The 16,286-nt window shown below is 57.5% G+C and overlaps 1 protein-coding gene and 1 pseudogene across 2 annotated transcripts; both read left to right on the top strand.

The window, feature by feature from the left end:
* LOC131570177 (zinc finger protein 665-like) overlaps positions 1-16,286 on the top strand; it is a 507,112-nt pseudogene that overhangs the window by 453,663 nt on the left and 37,163 nt on the right.
* Positions 524-16,045, top strand: ABHD16A (abhydrolase domain containing 16A, phospholipase). Of its 2 annotated transcripts, XM_058822561.1 has the most exons (20): positions 524-672; positions 762-818; positions 1,651-1,717; positions 2,318-2,404; positions 2,492-2,577; positions 2,667-2,743; positions 3,838-3,942; positions 4,696-4,810; positions 7,231-7,332; positions 8,107-8,170; positions 9,250-9,299; positions 10,346-10,469; positions 11,250-11,354; positions 12,248-12,311; positions 12,423-12,479; positions 13,162-13,224; positions 13,720-13,796; positions 15,142-15,240; positions 15,688-15,734; positions 15,843-16,045. In XM_058822561.1, the coding sequence occupies exons 1-20, from the start codon at positions 550-552 to the stop codon at positions 15,924-15,926; spliced, it is 1,653 nt and encodes a 550-aa protein (XP_058678544.1). In that variant the 5' UTR covers positions 524-549; the 3' UTR covers positions 15,927-16,045. The 2 variants fall into 2 exon arrangements, with proteins under 2 accessions (XP_058678544.1, XP_058678543.1); XM_058822560.1 differs by having other exon boundaries at positions 15,688-15,936.

The following is a 16,286-nucleotide window of genomic DNA, read 5'->3' as shown; positions in this document are numbered from 1 at the left end:
CCCGTTCCCATGACAACGCCGCCATTTTGTCCCGCCCTCGTTCCCATGACAACGCCGCCATTTTTGTCCCGCCCATATTCCCATGACAACGCCGCCATCTTGTCCCGCCCCCGTTCCCATGACAACGCCGCCATTTTGTCCCTCCCCCGTTCCCATGACAACGCCGCCATTTTTTTTGTCCCGCCCATATTCCCATGACAACGCCGCCATTTTGTCCCTCCCCCGTTCCCATAACAACGCCGCCATTTTGTTCCGCCCCCGTTCCCATGACAACGCCGCCATTTTTGTCCCGCCCATATTCCCATAACAACGCCGCCATCTTGTTCCGCCCCGTTCCCATAACAACGCCGCCATCTTGTCCCGCCCCCGTTCCCATAACAACGCCGCCGTCTTGTCCCGCCCCCGTTCCCATGACAACGCCGCCATTTTGTCCCGCCCCATTCCCGTAACAACGCCCCCCGGTAAGTGGGCGGGGCTTCACCGCCGGTTCCGGTCTCGCCCCCGGAAGCGCCGTTACCCGGAAGCGCCGCCACTTCCGGCGCCGCCGTCATGGCGAAGCTCCTCAGCTGCGTCCTGGGCCCGCGGCTTTACCGGGTCCATCGGCCCCGGCCGCCCGGGCCGGCCCCGGGGAGCGGCGGCGGCGGCGGCACCGAGCGCGGGGAGCCGGCCTGGGTGAGGCGCGGGCACGCGCGGGGCGGCGGCGGCTGCCACGGGAACGGCGCTGACCCCCGGTGCCCCCCGTTATCCCCCCGTCCCCACAGGACTCGTATTACCAACCGCGGGGGCTGGAGAAGCACACGGACAGCGTCCTGGCCCTGGTGAGACCGACCGGGGCACCGGCACCGGGCTGGCCCCGGGCTGGCCCGGTTTCACCCGGCTTGACCCCGATTCTCCTCCATTTACCCCGATTTCCCCCAGTTTACCCCCAAAAATACCCCCAAAAGCCCCCAGATACCTCTAAAAACCAACCTAGAGAAGGCCCCAAAACCAACCCTGAGACCCCTAAAAAACCACCCCAAAACCAACTCAGAGACCCCCCAAAATCCAACCTAAACCCCCCAGATATCCCCCAAAAAAACCAACCCAGACACCCCCAAAAACCCCCAGACACCACCCTCCCTGAGATCCCCAAAATCCCCCCCGGCTTTCCCTGAATTCTCCCCATTTCCCCCCAGAAAATACGCCAGAAAGTGCCCAGATATTCCCAGAAAAAATAAGTGAAATAACAACGCGGAGATCTCCAAAAAACCAACCCAGGCACCCCCAAAAAACAACCAAAAAACCAACTCACAGATCCCCCAAAAACACCCCAAAAACCCTCCCTGAGACCCCCAAAAAACAAACCCAGAGACCCTCAAAAGGTACCACAAAAATCCCCCCCAGTGATTCCCCAAAAACAACCCCAAATATCCCCAAAAACAACCCCGGAAATCCCCCCCAAAACCACCCCATAAAACCCCCCTGAGACCCCCCAATTTCTCCCCCAATTCCCCTCAATTTTCTCCCCAATTTCCCCCCCAAACCCAACACAGAGACCCCCAAAATTCCCCCCTGAGACCCTCCCCAAATTTTCCCCAATTTCCCCCCAAATTCTCCCCAATTTCCCCATTTCGGGGGTCCCATTTTGGGGTCTCATTGGGGGTCCCGCAGGCCTCGGTGCTCTGGTCCATCTCGTACTACGCCTCCCCCCTGGCCGTGCTCTACCTGTACCGGAAAGGTGGGCGGGGCTCTCACCTGGGCGGGGCTCTCACCTGGGCGGGGCTCTCACCTGGGCGGGGGTCTCACCTGGGCGGGGGTCTCACCGGGGGGTTTGGGGGGATTTTGGGGGGTCTCAGGGAGGGATTTTTGGGGCGTTTCGGGGGGTCTGTGGGGTTGGTTTTGGGGTGGATTTGGGGGGTTTTGGGGGGTCGGTTTTGGAGTGTGTTTGGGATGTTTTGGGGGGCGTTTCTGGGGTGATTTTGGGTTGTTTTGGGAGGTGGTTTTGGGGTGTTTTTGGGAGGTGGTTTTGGGGTGATTTTGGGTTGGTTTTGGGAGGTGGTTTTGGAGTGATTTTGGGGTGATTTTGGGTTGATTTTGGGTTGATTTTGGGGTGATTTTGGCCGTTTCTCCCCCAGGCCTGCTGACCATGTCCCGCGTGGTTTGGGGGTTGATTTTGGGGTGATTTTGGGTTGGTTTTGGGAGGTGGTTTGGGGGTGATTTTGGGGTGATTTTGGGGTGATTTTGGCCGTTTCTCCCCCAGGCCTGCTGACCATGTCCCGCGTGGTTTTGGGGTGATTTTGGGGTGATTTTGGGCTGTTTTTGGCCGTTTCTCCCCCAGGCCTGCTGACCATGTCCCGCGTGGTGCCCCTGTCCCACTGCGCCGCCACCTTGGGGCTTCTCCTTGCCGGGGTCGCGTGCCTGCGAGGTGAGGGGGCTCCGGGGGTCCCGGGGGGTCCCGGGGGGTCCCTGGGGGTCTCTGGCCCCCCCCAACCCCCCCGTGCCCCCCGTGCAGGGCTGGGCCGCTGGAGCAACCCGCAGTACCTGGAGTTCATGGCGGCGCTGGAGGAGAGCCACCGCTCGGGCAGCGCCGAGAGCAAGGTGGGCACGCGGGCGGGCGTGGGGAGGGGTCCCGGGGGGCTCCTGGGGACCCCCGGGGGGGCTCAGGCGTCCCTTCTGCCCCCCCCCAGCGCAAACTCGGCCTCTACACCTTCGACTTCCGCAGCTGGCCCGTGGATTTCCGCTGGGACAGCGCCGGCCCCGCATGGTCAGAGGCGGTGGGGGGAACCCAAAATGTCCTGGGGACCCCAAAATGTCCTGGGGACCCCAAAATGTCCTGGGGAGCCCAAAAATGTCCTGGGGAGCCCAAAATGTCCTGGGGAGCCCTAAAATGTCCTGGGGAGCCCAAAAACGTCCTGGGGAACCCTAAAAATACCCTGGGGAACCCTAAAATGTCTTGGGGAGCCCAAAAATGTCCTGGGGAGCCCAAAAATGTCCTGGGGAACCCTAAAATGTCCTGGGGAACCCAAAAACATCCTGGGGAGCCCAAAAATGTCCTGGGGAGCCCAAAAATGTCCTGGGGAGCCCAAAAATGTCCTGGGGAACCAAAATATGTCCTGGGGAACCAAAAAACGTCCTGGGGAACCCTAAAAATACCCTGGGGAACCCAAAAATGTCCTGGGGAAACTTAAACAACCCTGGGGACCCCAAAAATGTCCTGGGGAACCCAAAAACATCCTGGGGAACTTTAAACAACCCTGGGGAGCCCTAAAAACATCCTGGGGAACCCTGAAAAATAATCCTGGGGGCCCTAAAACACCCTGGGGAACCCAAAACACATCCTGGGAACCCTAAAAGTCGCCCTGGGGAACCCCGAAAATGTCCTGGGATACTCAGAACCCCCTGGGAAATGCCGAATGTCCCCCTGGGATACCCAAAAATCACCACCCTGGGGACCCGAAAAATATCCTGGGAAACCAAAAAAAATGACCCTGGGGACCCGAAAACGCCTTGGGAATAAAAGAAACACCCCTGGGAATCAAAGCAAACCCTCAAAACATCTCTGGGGACCCAAAAATAACCCTGGGGAGCCCTAAGAACGCCTAAAACGCCCCTGGGAACCCCAAAAACCACCCTGGGGACCCCAAAATAGCCCTGGGGAACCCCAAAATAGCCCTGGGAACCCCAGAAATATCCTGGGGAGCCTGAAAATATTCTGGGGGCCCTGAAAATACCCTGGGGAACCCAAAATCACCCTGGGATGTCCAAAAAAAACCCCAAAACACCCCCTGGGAACCCCAAAACCCCCCTGGGAACCCCAAATGCCCCCAAACCCCGCCCCTGAGCTGTGATTGGCCGCAGGGGCGGCTCGAGGGCGGTGCCGCTGCTCCAGACCCCGCCCCGGCCCCGGGGGGGCTCCCGGGGGCTGCTGGGGGCGCTCCGGAAACTTCCGTGCGCCCTGGCCAGGTGGGCGGGGCTTCGGGGGGCGGGGCTTGGGTGTGGGCGTGGCCGTGCTGGGGGAGAGGGGTTTGTTATAGCGGGTGGGTGGGGCCTGGGTGGGTGTGGCTTTTTTGGGGGGTGGGGCTGTGTAGGGTGGGGTTTGGGGTGGTGTCCCAGGTGGGTGGGGCTAAGGAGGGTGGGGCCACGGGGGTGTGGTCAAGGTGGGAAGATGATTGACGGAGGGAGGGAGGAATGGGTGGGACTTATGGCCCCGCCCCTTGGGTGTGTCCACATTGACCACACCCCGGGTGTGTCCCTGACCTGGCCCCGCCCCTGGGTGTGTCCCTGATGCTGACCATGGGTGTGTCCTGTATTAACCCCGCCCCTGGGCGTGTCCCTGACTCTACCCATGGGTGTGTCCTGTATTGACCCCGCCCCTGGGCGTGTCACTGATTCTACCATAGGGTGTGTCCTGTATTAACCCCGCCCCTGGGCGTGTCCCTGATTCTACCAATGGGTGTGTCCTGTATTGACCCCGCCCCTGGGCGTGTCCCTGACTCTGACGATGGGTGTGTCCCCTATTAACCCCGCCCCTGGGCGTGTCCCTGACTCTACCCATGGGTGTGTCCTGTATTGACCCCGCCCCTGGGCGTGTCTCTGACTCTACCCATGGGTGTGTCCCCTATTAACCCCACCCCTGGGCGTGTCCCTGACTCTGACCATGGGTGTGTCCCCTATTAACCCCACCCCTGGGCGTGTCCTCCCCGGCCCCGCCCCCAGGTGGCTCCTGGCTCACACCCTGGGCCGGCGGATGCTGTTCCCGGGCTCGGTGCGGCTGCTGCAGAGGGCACTGCTGCCGGCGCTGCTGCAGGGGCAGGCGCGGCTCATCGAGCAGGTGAGAGCCCCAAAATATCCCTGACTTATCCCAAAATATCATAAACTTATCCCAAAATACCCCTGAGATATCCCTGAGCACACCCAGCCCTGCCCTGCTTCATTACAGGGGCAGGCGCGGCTCATCGAGCAGGTGAGAGCCCCAAAATATCCCAAACTTATCCCAAAATATCATAAATGTACCCCAAAATATCCCAAATGTACCCCAAAATATCCCTGAGATATCCTGAGACACACCTGAGCCAGCCCCAGCCCTGCTGCAGGGGCAGGCGCGGCTCATCGAGCAGGTGAGAGCCCCAAAATGTACCCTAAAATATCCCAAAATATCCCAAATGTACCCCAAAATACCCCTGAGATATCCCTGAGCACACCCAGCCCTGCCCTGCTCTGCTGCAGGGGCAGGCGCGGCTGATTGAGCAGGTGAGAGCCCCAAAATATCATAAATGTATCCCAAAATATCATAAAGTTATCCCAAAATACCCCTGAGATATCCCTGAGCACACCCAGCCCTGCCCTGCTTCATTACAGGGGCAGGCGCGGCTGATTGGGCAGGTGAGAGCCCCAAAATATCCCAAACTTATCCCAAAATATCCCAAATGTGCCCCAAAATACCCCTGAGGTATCCTGAGACACACCTGAGCCAGCCCCAGCCCTGCTGCAGGGGCAGGCGCGGCTCATTGGGCAGGTGAGAGCCTTAAAAATGTATCCCAAAATATTCTAAAATAACCCTAAAATATCCCAAAGTATCGTAAAGTTATCCCAAAACACCCCTGAGATGTCCCTGAGCACACCCAGCCCCGCCCTGCTGCAGGGACAGGCACTGAACAGGTGAGAGCGTTAAAAGTATTATAAATATATCCCAAAATATCCCAAATGTGCCCCAAAATATCCCTGAGGTGTCCCGAGACACACCTGAGCCAGCCCCGCCCTGCTGCAGGGGCAGGCACGGCTCGTTGGGCAGGTGAGAGCCTTAAAAATATTATAAATATATTCTAAATTATACTTAAAATATCCCAAAATATTCTAAATGTATCCTAAAATATCCCAAAGTATCCTAAATGTACCCTAAAATATTTCAAAATATCCTAAATGTACCCTAAAATATCCCAAAATATCCCGAAATGTACTCTAAAATATCCCAAAATATTCTAAATGTACCGTAAAATATCCCAAAGTATCCTAAATGTACCCTAAAATATTTCAAAATATCTTAAATGTACCCTAAAATATCCCAAAATATCCCGAAATGTACTCTAAAATACCCCAAAATATTCTAAATGTATCCTAAAATATCCCAAAGTATCCTAAATGCATTCTAAAATATTTCAAAATATCCTAAATGTACCCTAAAATATCCCAAAATATCTTAAATGTACCCTAAAATATCCCAAAATATCTTAAATGTACCCTAAAATATCCCAGAATATCCCGAAATGTACTCTAAAATATCCCAAAATATTCTAAATGTATCCTAAAATATCCCAAAGTATCCTAAATGTATCCTAAAATATTTCAAAATATCCTAAATGTACCCTAAAATATCCCAAAATATCCCGAAGTGTACCCTAAAATATCCTAAATGTACCCTAAAATATCCAGAAACATCCTAAACGTACCCTAAAATATCCCAAAATACCCTAAAATAACCCCAGAATTATCCATGGATTTTCCAAATAACCCCAGGGTTATTTCATAAATCCTGTAATAACCCTGGAATTACCCAAAACCCCCCCAAACCACCCCAAAACAACCCTGAATTGCCCCCAGACCCCAAATAACCCCGGAATTGCCCGAAACCCCCCCAAAACAACCCAGAATCGCCCTGTGGGCCCCAAAAAACCCAGGCGACCCCAGAATCCCCCCATAAATCCTAAAACTACCCCGGAATTACCCCCAGACCCCAAAATAAATCCAGAATTGCCCCATTAACCCCTGGTTGCCCCCTCCCCAGTTCAGGGGGCAGCCCCCAGCCCCATTAAGCCCTGGTTGCCCCCCATTAACCCCTCATTGCCCCCTCCCCAGTTCGGGGGGCAGCCCCCAGCCCCATTAACCCCTGGTTGCCCCCCATTAAGCCCTGGTTGCCCCCTCCCCAGTTCAGGGGGCAGCGCGTGAAGCTCCCATTGCCCCCCAAACCCCCCCATAGCCCCCATTAACCCCTGGTTGCCCCCTCCCCAGTTTGGGGGCAGCCCCCAGCCCCATTAACCCCTGGTTGCCCCCTCCCCAGTTTGGGGGCAGCCCCCAGCCCCATTAAGCCCTGGTTGCCCCCTCCCCAGTTTGGGGGCAGCCCCCAGCCCCATTAAGCCCTGGTTGCCCCCTCCCCAGTTCGGGGGGCAGCCCCCAGCCCCATTAAGCCCTGGTTGCCCCCTCCCCAGTTTGGGGGCAGCCCCCAGCCCCATTAAGCCCTGGTTGCCCCCTCCCCAGTTCGGGGGGCAGCGCGTGAAGCTCCTGGCCTGCGACGGCAACGAGATCGACGCCATGGTCATCGACCGCCGGGGCCGGGGGGACCCCCGGGGGGACACCCTGGTACGGGGAGGGGGCTCGGGGGGGTCCCTGCGGGGATTTGGGGGCATTTGGGGGGATTTGGGGCAGATTGGAGGGGGATTTTGGGGGGATTTGGGGGGAATTTGGGGCAGATTGGAGGGGGTTTGGGGGGAAATTTGGGAGGATTTGGGGGGATTTGGGGCAGATTGGAGGGGGTTTGGGGGGGATTTGGGAGGTTTGGGGCAGATTGGAGGGCGTTTGGGGGGATTTTGGGGGGATTTGGGGGGATTTGGGAGGTTTGGGGCAGATTGGAGGGGGATTGGGGGGATTTTGGGGGGATTTTGGGGGGATTTGGGGGCATTTGGGAGGATTGGGGCAGATTGGAGGGGGATTGGGGGGATTTTGGGGGGATTTTGGGGGGATTTGGGGGCATTTGGGAGGATTGGGGCAGATTGGAGGGGGATTTTGGGGGGATTTGGGAGGTTTGGGGCAGATTGGAGGGGGATTTTGGGGGGATTTGGGGGGATTTGGGAGGTTTGGGGCAGATTGGAGGGGGTTCGGGGGGATTTTGGGGGGGTTTGGGGAGGATTTGGGGGGATTTGGGGCAGATTGGAGGGGGATTTTGGGGGGATTTTGGGGGGTCCTGGAGAGGGTTTGGGAGGTCCCTGGGGGGATTTGGGGGAGATTGGAGGGGGTTTAAGGGGTCCCAGGGGGATTTTGGGGGGGTCCTTGGGGGTATTTGGGGGTCCCTGGGGTTATTTAGGGGTCTCTGGGGGTATTTTGGGGGGTCCCTGACCCCCATCTCCCCCTGCCCAGGTGATTTGCTGCGAGGGCAACGCCGGCTTCTACGAGGTCGGGTGTGTGAGCACCCCCCTGGAGGGTACGAGGGGACCCCGCAGGACCCCAGACCCAAAACTGAGCCCAAAACTGACCCCAGACCCAAAAACTGAGCAAAAAACGGACCCCAGACCCAAAAACTGACCCTGGAACCACACCTGGGACCTCAAAAACGACCCCAGACCCAAAAACTGACCCTGGAACACCCCCTGGGACCCAAAACCTGAGCAAAAACTGACCCCAGACCCAAAACTGAGCCCAGAACTGACCCCAGACCCAAAACTGAGCAAAAAACAGACCCCAGACCCAAAAACTGACCCTGGAACCACACCTGGGACCCAAAACCTGAGCAAAAACCGACCCCAGACCCAAAACTGAGCCCAGACCCAAAACTGAGCCCAGACCAAAAACTGAGCCCAAAACTGACCCCAAAAAGGACCCCAGACCCAAAACTGAGCAAAAAACTGACCCCAGACCCAAAACTGACCCTGGAACCACACTTGGGACCCCAAAACTGAGCCCAGACCCAAAACTGAGCCCAGGGATCCCCTCTGGGACCCCAAAACTGAACCCAAAACTGACCCCAGACCCAAAACGGACCCCAGACCCAAAACGGACCCCAGACCCAAAACTGAGCCCAGGGATCCCCTCTGGGACCCCAAAACTGAACCCAAAACTGACCCCAGACCCAAAACGGACCCCAGACCCAAAACGGACCCCAGACCCAAAACTGAGCCCAGGGATCCCCTCTGGGACCCCAAAACTGAACCCAAAACTGACCCCAGACCCAAAACGGACCCCAGACCCAAAACGGACCCCAGACCCAAAACTGAGCCCAGGGATCCCCTCTGAGACCCCAAAACTGAACCCAAAACCCCAGACCCAAAACGGACCCCAGACCCAAAACGGACCCCAGACCCAAAACTGACCCCAGACCACCCCAGGGACCCCGGAAGTGATTCTGGAGCCCCAGAACTCACCCCAAACTGATTTTTGGGGGGTTCTTTCTGCCCCATTGCCCCTCCCCTGACGTTCGGGGGGCTCTGGACCCTCTCGTGATCCCCCCCCCCCCTTATTTTGGGGGGTCCTGAGCCCCCCCTGACCCCCCCGTGTCCCCCCCAGCCGGGTACTCGGTGCTGGGCTGGAACCACCCCGGCTTCGGCGGCAGCACCGTGAGTCTGGGGGCTCCGGGGGGCTTCGGGGGGTCCTGGGGGGCTTCGGGGGGTCCTGGGGGGTCTGGGGGTGGTCTGGGTGGGACTTGGGGGATTTTGGGGGACCCCAGACCCCCCATTTTGGGTTCCAGAGTGAATCCAATGCCATGAGTGAAAAAATGGGGGGGGGGGGGGATTTTAGGGGTCCTGGGGGGCTTTGGGGATCTCGAGGATTTTTGGGGATTTTTGGGGGGGTTTTGGGGTTTTTTGGGTGTCCCCGAACCCCGGGATTTTTGGGGATTTTTGGGGTTTTTTGAGGTTTTTTGGGGGTCCCCAAGCCCCAGGATTTTTGGGGTTTTTTGGGGTTTTTTGGGGTTTTGGGGGGTCCCCGAGCCCCGGGATTTTTGGGGGTTTTTGGGGGTCCCCGAACCCTGGGATTCTTGGGGATTTTTGGGTTTTTTTGGGGTTTTTTGGGGGTCCCCGAACCCCGGGATTTTTGGGGTTTTTTGGGGTTTTTTGGGTGTCCCCGAACCCCGGGATTTTTGGGGATTTTTGGGGTTTTTTGAGGTTTTTTGGGGGGCCCCAAGCCCCAGGATTTTTGGGGATTTTTGGGGTTTTTTGGGGTTTTGGGGGGTCCCCGAGCCCCGGGATTTTTGGGGATTTTTGGGGGTCCCCAAACCCTGGGATTCTTGGGGGTTTTTGGGGGTCCCCGAACCCTGGGATTCTTGGGGATTTTTGGGGTTTTTTGGGGGTTTTTGGGGGTCCCTGAACCCTGGGATTTTTGGGGTTTTTTGGGGGTCCCCGAACCCCGGGATTTTTGGGGGTTTTTGGGGTTTTTTGGGGGTCCCCAAGCCCCAGGATTTTTGGGGATTTTGGGGTTTTTTGGGGGTCCCCGAACCCTGGGATTTTTGGGGTTTTTTGCGGTTTTTGGGGGTCCCCGAACCCCGGGATTTTGGGGGATTTTTGGGGTTTTTTGGGGTTTTGGGGGGTCCCCGAGCCCCGGGGTTTTTGGGGGTTTTTGGGGGTGCTTTTGGGGGCTCTGCTGCAGTTTTTGGGGTCCCTTTCAGGGCGTCCCCCTGCCCCAGAGCGAGGCCAATGCCATGGATGTCGTGGTTCGTTTCGCGCTGCAGCAGCTGCGCTTCGCCCCCCCCAGCATCGTGGTGTACGCCTGGTCCATCGGGGGCTTCACCGGTAATGCTGGTTATACTGGTTATACTGGTTATACTGGTTTGGACTGGTTATACTGGTTATACTGGTTTGTACTGGTTATACTGGTTATACTGGTTTGTACTGGTTATACTGGCTTGTACTGGGAGGGACAGCAGGGCCTGGTCCATCGGCGGCTTCACTGGTAATGCTGGTTTATACTGGTTATACTGGTTATACTGGTTTGGACTGGTTATACTGGTTATACTGGTTTGTACTGGTTATACTGGTTTATACTGGTTATACTGGTTATACTGGCTTGTACTGGGAGGGACAGCAGGGCCTGGTCCATCGGGGCTTCACCGGTAATGCTGGGTTGTACTGGTTATACTGGTTTGGACTGGGAGGGACTGGGTTATACTGGGAGGGACTGGGCTATACTGGTTTATATTGGTTTATACTGGTTTATATTGGTTTATACTGGGAGCACTGGGAGGGGCAGCTGGGCCGGGCCCATCGGGGGATTCACTGGTACTGGGTTGTACTGGTTTATACTGGGGGGGACTGGGAAAGGGTTAAAGGGGGATTTGGGGTTACTGGTTTGTACTGGTTTGTACTGGGAGGGCACTGGGGCCCAATCTCTGCCCCCAGACCCATTTTGGGGTGTTTTGACCATTTTTGGGGTCCCCCAGCCACGTGGGCCGCCATGTCGTACCCCGAGCTCGGGGGTCTCTGAGCCCTGACACCCCCAGACCCATTTTGGGGTGTTCTGACCCATTTTTGGGGTGTTCTGACCCATTTTTGGGGTGTTTTGGGGTCCCCCAGCCACGTGGGCCGCCATGTCGTACCCCGAGCTCGGGGGTCTCGTCCTCGACGCCTCCTTCGACGACCTCGTGCCCCTGGCCCTGAAGGTGCTGCCCCGCAGCTGGCGTGAGTCACACCCCCAAAAAACACCCCAAATCCCGCCCAAAAACAGCCCAAAACCCGCCCAAAAACAGCCCAAAATACCCCCAAAAAACACCCCAAAATACCCCAGAATCGTCCCTAAAAACCACCTAAAAACACCCCAAAACCAGCCCTAAAAATACCCCAAAAACACCCCCAAAACAGCCCTAAAACATCCCAAAAACACCCCCAAAAAAACACCCGAAAATATCCCAGAATCGTCCCTAAAAACCACCTAAAAACACCCCCAAAACAGCCCTAAAACATCCCAAAAAAAAAATCTAAAAACACCCCCAAAAACACCCCAAAACCAGCCCTAAAAATACCCCAAAAACACCCCCAAAACAGCCCTAAAACATCCCAAAAACACCCCCAAAAAAACACCCGAAAATATCCCAGAATCGTCCCTAAAAACCACCTAAAAACACTGCAAAAACAGCCCTAAAAATACCCCAAAAACACCCCCAAAGAACCACTAAGTCACCCCAAAAACGTTCTCAAAAATGCCCCCCAAAAAAACCCAAAAAAACCCCTAAATCACCCAAAATCACCCCCCAAAAAAACACAGAAAAAACCCTTAAATCACCCCAGAAACAAACAAAAAAAAATCCAAATCCTCCCAAAACAACCCCTGAAACCCCCAAACCTGCCCACAACCTCCCAGTTCTCCCCAAAGCCCCCCAAATCCCCCCAAAAAACCCCAAAGCCCTCCAAAAAAACCCAAAACCCCCAAATCCCCCCCAAACCCCTTCCAAGAACCCCAAAAAATCCCCAAATCCCCCCAAAACCCCTCCAAAAATCGCAAACCACCCCAAAAACCCCAAATCCCCCCCAGAAACCCCAAATCCCCCCAATTTCCCCCCAAATTCTGCCCCCAGGTGAGTTGGTGACCCAGACGGTTCGGGAGCACCTGAACCTCAACAACGCCGAGCAGCTCTGCAGGTACCCCCAAAATACCCCAAAATACCCCAAAATCACCCCAAAAACACCCCCGGCTTTCGGGGGGGGCTGGGAGCCCCAAAATCCCCCAAAATTGCCCCAAAATCCCCCCAGGTACCAGGGCCCCGTGCTGCTGGTGCGGCGCACCAAGGACGAGATCATCACCACCACGTGAGACCCCAAAATCACCCCAAAACCGCCCAAAATCACCCCAAAATCACCCCTGGGACCCCCAAAAATCCCCAAAAACACCCCAAAATCACTCCTGGGACCCCCAAAAATCCCCAAAAACACCCCAAAATCACCCCAAAACCGCCCAAAATCACCCCAAAATCACCCCTGGGACCCCAAAAACACTCAAAATCACCCCAAAATCACTCCTGGGACCCCCAAAAATCCCCAAAAACACCCCAAAATCACCCCAAAACCCCCAAATCCACCCCAAAAACACCCCTGGGGACCCCCAAAAACCCCCAAAGTTACCCCAGGACCCCCAAATCCACCCCAAAACCACCCTGGGGACCACCAGAAACCCCCAAAATCACCCCAAAACCATCCCAAACCACCCTGGGACCCCCAAAATCACCGTGGGAACCCCCCCAAACCCCTCAAATTCCCCTGGGACCCCCAAAACCACCACATGAGACCCCCAAACCCCCCCCCCCCAAATCCCCCCAGGACCCCCCAGATCCCCCCCAAATCCCCCCAGGACCCCCTCAAATCCCCTCAGGACCCTCTGGGGACCCCCCAAATCCCCCATTTCCCCCCATTTCCCCCCAGATCTCCCCCCAAGACCCCCCAGATCCCCCCCAAATCCCCCCAGGACCCCCCAGATCCCCCCATTTCCCCCCAGGACCCCCGATGACATCGCCTCCAACCGCGGCAACGACCTGCTGCTCAAACTGCTGCAGCACCGGTGGGGAGGGGTCCGGGGGGTTTTGGGGGTCCTGGGGGGGTCTGGGGGGTCCTGGGGGGGTCTGGGGGGTCCTGGAGGGGGAATCTGGGGGGATTTGAGGGGGATTTGGGGGGTCCTGGGGTAACAACCTGCTGCTCAAACTGCTGCAGCACCGGTGGGACACGGGGGGGATTTTGGGGGTCTGGGGGGTCCTGGAGGAGTTTGGGGGGTCCTGGAGGGGTCTGGGAGGGTTTGAAGGGATTTGGGGAAGAATTTTGGGGGGGATTTGAGAGGATTTGGGGGGGTCCTGGGGCAACGAGCTCCTGCTCAAAGTGCTGCAGCCCCGGTGGGACATGGGGGGAAATGGGGGGCCCTGGGTGGGTTTGGGGGTCCTGGAGGGGTTTGGGGGCCCTTGAGGGGTTTGGGGGTCCCTGGAGGGGTTTGGGGGGACTTTGGGGGGTCCCCGGGTGGGTCTGGGGGTTCCTGGGGGGTCCCTGAGCCCCCGATTCCCCCCAGGTACCCCAAGGTCGTGGCTGAGGAGGGGCTGCGGGCGGTGCGGGAGTGGCTCGAGGCGGCGACCCCCGAGGAGCAGAGTGAGTGACCCCTGACCTCTGACCCCCTGAGTGACCCCTGACCCCCGAGGAGCAGAGTGAGTGACCCCTGACCTCTGACCCCCTGAGTGACCCCTGACCCCCGAGGAGCAGAGTGAGTGACCCCTGACCTCTGACCCCCTGAGTGACCCCTGACCCCCGAGGAGCAGAGTGAGTGACCCCTGACCTCTGACCCCCTGAGTGACCCCTGACCCCCGAGGAGCAGAGAGAGTGACCCCTGACCTCTGACCCCCTGAGTGACCCCTGACCCCCGAGGAGCAGAGTGAGTGACCCCTGACCTCTGACCCCCTGAGTGACCCCTGACCCCCGAGGAGCAGAGTGAGTGACCCCTGACCTCTGACCCCCATGACCCCCCTGAGTGACCCCGAGGAGCAGAGCGAGTGAACCCCCCCCCCCAAAGACCCCGCCCCAAATTGGGGTGAGACCCCTCCCCCCCATTTTTGGGGTGTCGCTCCCAGTCTGGGGCTCCAGTTTGGCAGTTCTGGGGTTAAATCCCAGGTTTGGGTTTTAAATCTCCATTTTTGGGTTCTAAATTCACGTTTTTTTATCCTAACCCCCATTTTACGGTTCTGAATTCCCATTTCCAGGTTTTAACTCTTTTCTTTTTGGGTTCCAGGCCCCGGTTTTGGTTTGTCACCCCCAATTTCTGGGTTGAAACCCCCCGGTTTTGGGATCTAACACTCAGTTTTTGAGTTCTGACCCCCATTTTTGGTTTATAACCCCCATTTTTGGTTTATAACTCACCATTTTCATGACGCAATCCTCATATTTTGTGTTCCAACTCCCATTTTCAAGTTCTAATTCCCATTTTTGGATTCCAGCTCCCCATTTCTGTATTCCAACCCCAATTTCCCATCCCTAATTCCCAATTTCCCATCCCTAATGCCCATTTTTGGGTTCTAATTCTCCATTTTTAGCTTCTAAACCCACAGTTCTGCATTCTAACCCCCATTTTTGAGTCCTAACTCCCAATTTTTCTATTCTAACCCCCATTTTTGAGTTCTAATCCCCGTTTTTTGTTTAGAGCTCTCAATTTCTGTGTTCTAACCGCCGTTTTTTGTTCGTAACTTCCCGTTTTTTGTGTTCTAACCCCCATCTTTGAGTTCTAACTCCCCATTTTCGTGTTCTGAATCCCTATTTTTGGTGTTCCAACCCCAATTTTTGGTTTGTAACTCCCCATTTCTGCATTCCAAGCCCAGTTTTTGAGTTCTGAACCCCGAGTTCCGGTCCCTAATTCCCCGTTTCCCGTCCCTAAACCCCAGTTTCCCTGATCCCCGATGTTTTTTGTTCCCGATCCCGAATTCGCGGTTTCTCTCCCCGTTCCCAGGTTCCGTCCTGCGCCGCTGCGCCCCCGACGAGCGCTGGTGCCGGGAGCGGCTGCGGGGGTGGGCGGGGGACCGGAGCCCCCCCTTCCCGTGGGGGCTGGGTATGGGCGGGGCCAACGGGGTGGGCGGGGCCAGGGAGGGCCAGGGGCGGGGCTCGGAGCACAGCCCCCCTTCCACTGGAGTTGGGGGGGGGGAGGGACTTAACAGAGTGGGCGGGGTTTAAATTTGTGGGTGGGGTTTAATTGGGCGAGGTTGGGTGGGAGGGGCAGGGGTGGGGCCAGGGGCAGCTCAAGGTGTTTGCACCGCCCCCTTTCCCCTAAAGGGCCGGGTCAGGGTGGGGCTGCGATGGGCGGGGCCTAACAGGGCGTGGCAGTGGTGGGCGTGGGCTGGCTGGGTGGGGAAACAAGCAGCCAATGGGAGCGCAGGGCGTGGCAGTGCTGGGAGGAACCAGCACTGATTGGCTGCCGGCTCGTGCAGAGCAACCAATCACAAACAGGGCGTGGTCCTGACCACACCCCCCCCCGACCTTGACCCCACCCCCTTTGCAGGTGAGGATCTGAGCCCCGCCCAGCGGCAGCAGCTGGCGCTGTACCTGGTGAGTGGGGGCGTGGCCGGGGTGGGGGCGGGCTGGGCGTGGCCTGTGGGCGTGGTTTGGACGCGGTGGGCGTGTCCCCGCCTGACCACGCCCCCGCCCCTCCCCCAGGCCCAGCAGCACCTGCAGAACTTCGAGGCCTCGCACTGCACGCCCCTCCCCCCCCAGGCCTTCCGCCTGCCCTGGGCGCTCTGACCCCGCCCCCGGCCCCGCCCCTGGCCCCGCCCCCACCGCCCCTGCCCCTCCCCCGCCCCCGCACGGCCCCACCCACCCCTCCCCCAGCGCACACAGAGAAATTAATTCGTTAATTATGGAAATTATTAAAGTTTTTTTTTTAAATTTGGTCCTGGCACATCATTAAGGCAGAAAGAGGGGAGGGGGTGGGGCTTTAAAAGGGGTGGAGCTAAAACAAAAGGGGGAGGGGTCAGGTGTGGGCCAGGAGGGGTGGGAGGAGAATTTGGGGTGAAAAGCAGCGGTTTTGGGGCTGGGGGCCACGCCCCCCTCATTAACCCGATCCAGCCACGCCCCCTCATTAACCCGACCCAGGAAACGCTT

This window comes from Ammospiza caudacuta, chromosome 33 (genome assembly GCF_027887145.1).
Source record: "Ammospiza caudacuta isolate bAmmCau1 chromosome 33, bAmmCau1.pri, whole genome shotgun sequence".
Lineage (NCBI taxonomy): Eukaryota > Metazoa > Chordata > Aves > Passeriformes > Passerellidae > Ammospiza > Ammospiza caudacuta.
Note: the sequence above shows the minus strand (reverse complement) of the source record. Positions and strands in the feature narration are given on the sequence as shown.

Excerpts from the sequence above, each read along its gene's own strand:
- ABHD16A (XM_058822560.1), top strand. The coding sequence starts at position 550 with ATGGCGAAGCTCCTCAGCTGCGTCCTGGGCCCGCGGCTTTACCGGGTC. Across the intron at positions 2,744-3,837 it reads GACAGCGCCGGCCCCGCATG|GGGCGGCTCGAGGGCGGTGC; the intron begins GTCAGAGGCGGT and ends GATTGGCCGCAG. Across the intron at positions 12,312-12,422 it reads AACGCCGAGCAGCTCTGCAG|GTACCAGGGCCCCGTGCTGC; the intron begins GTACCCCCAAAA and ends AAATCCCCCCAG.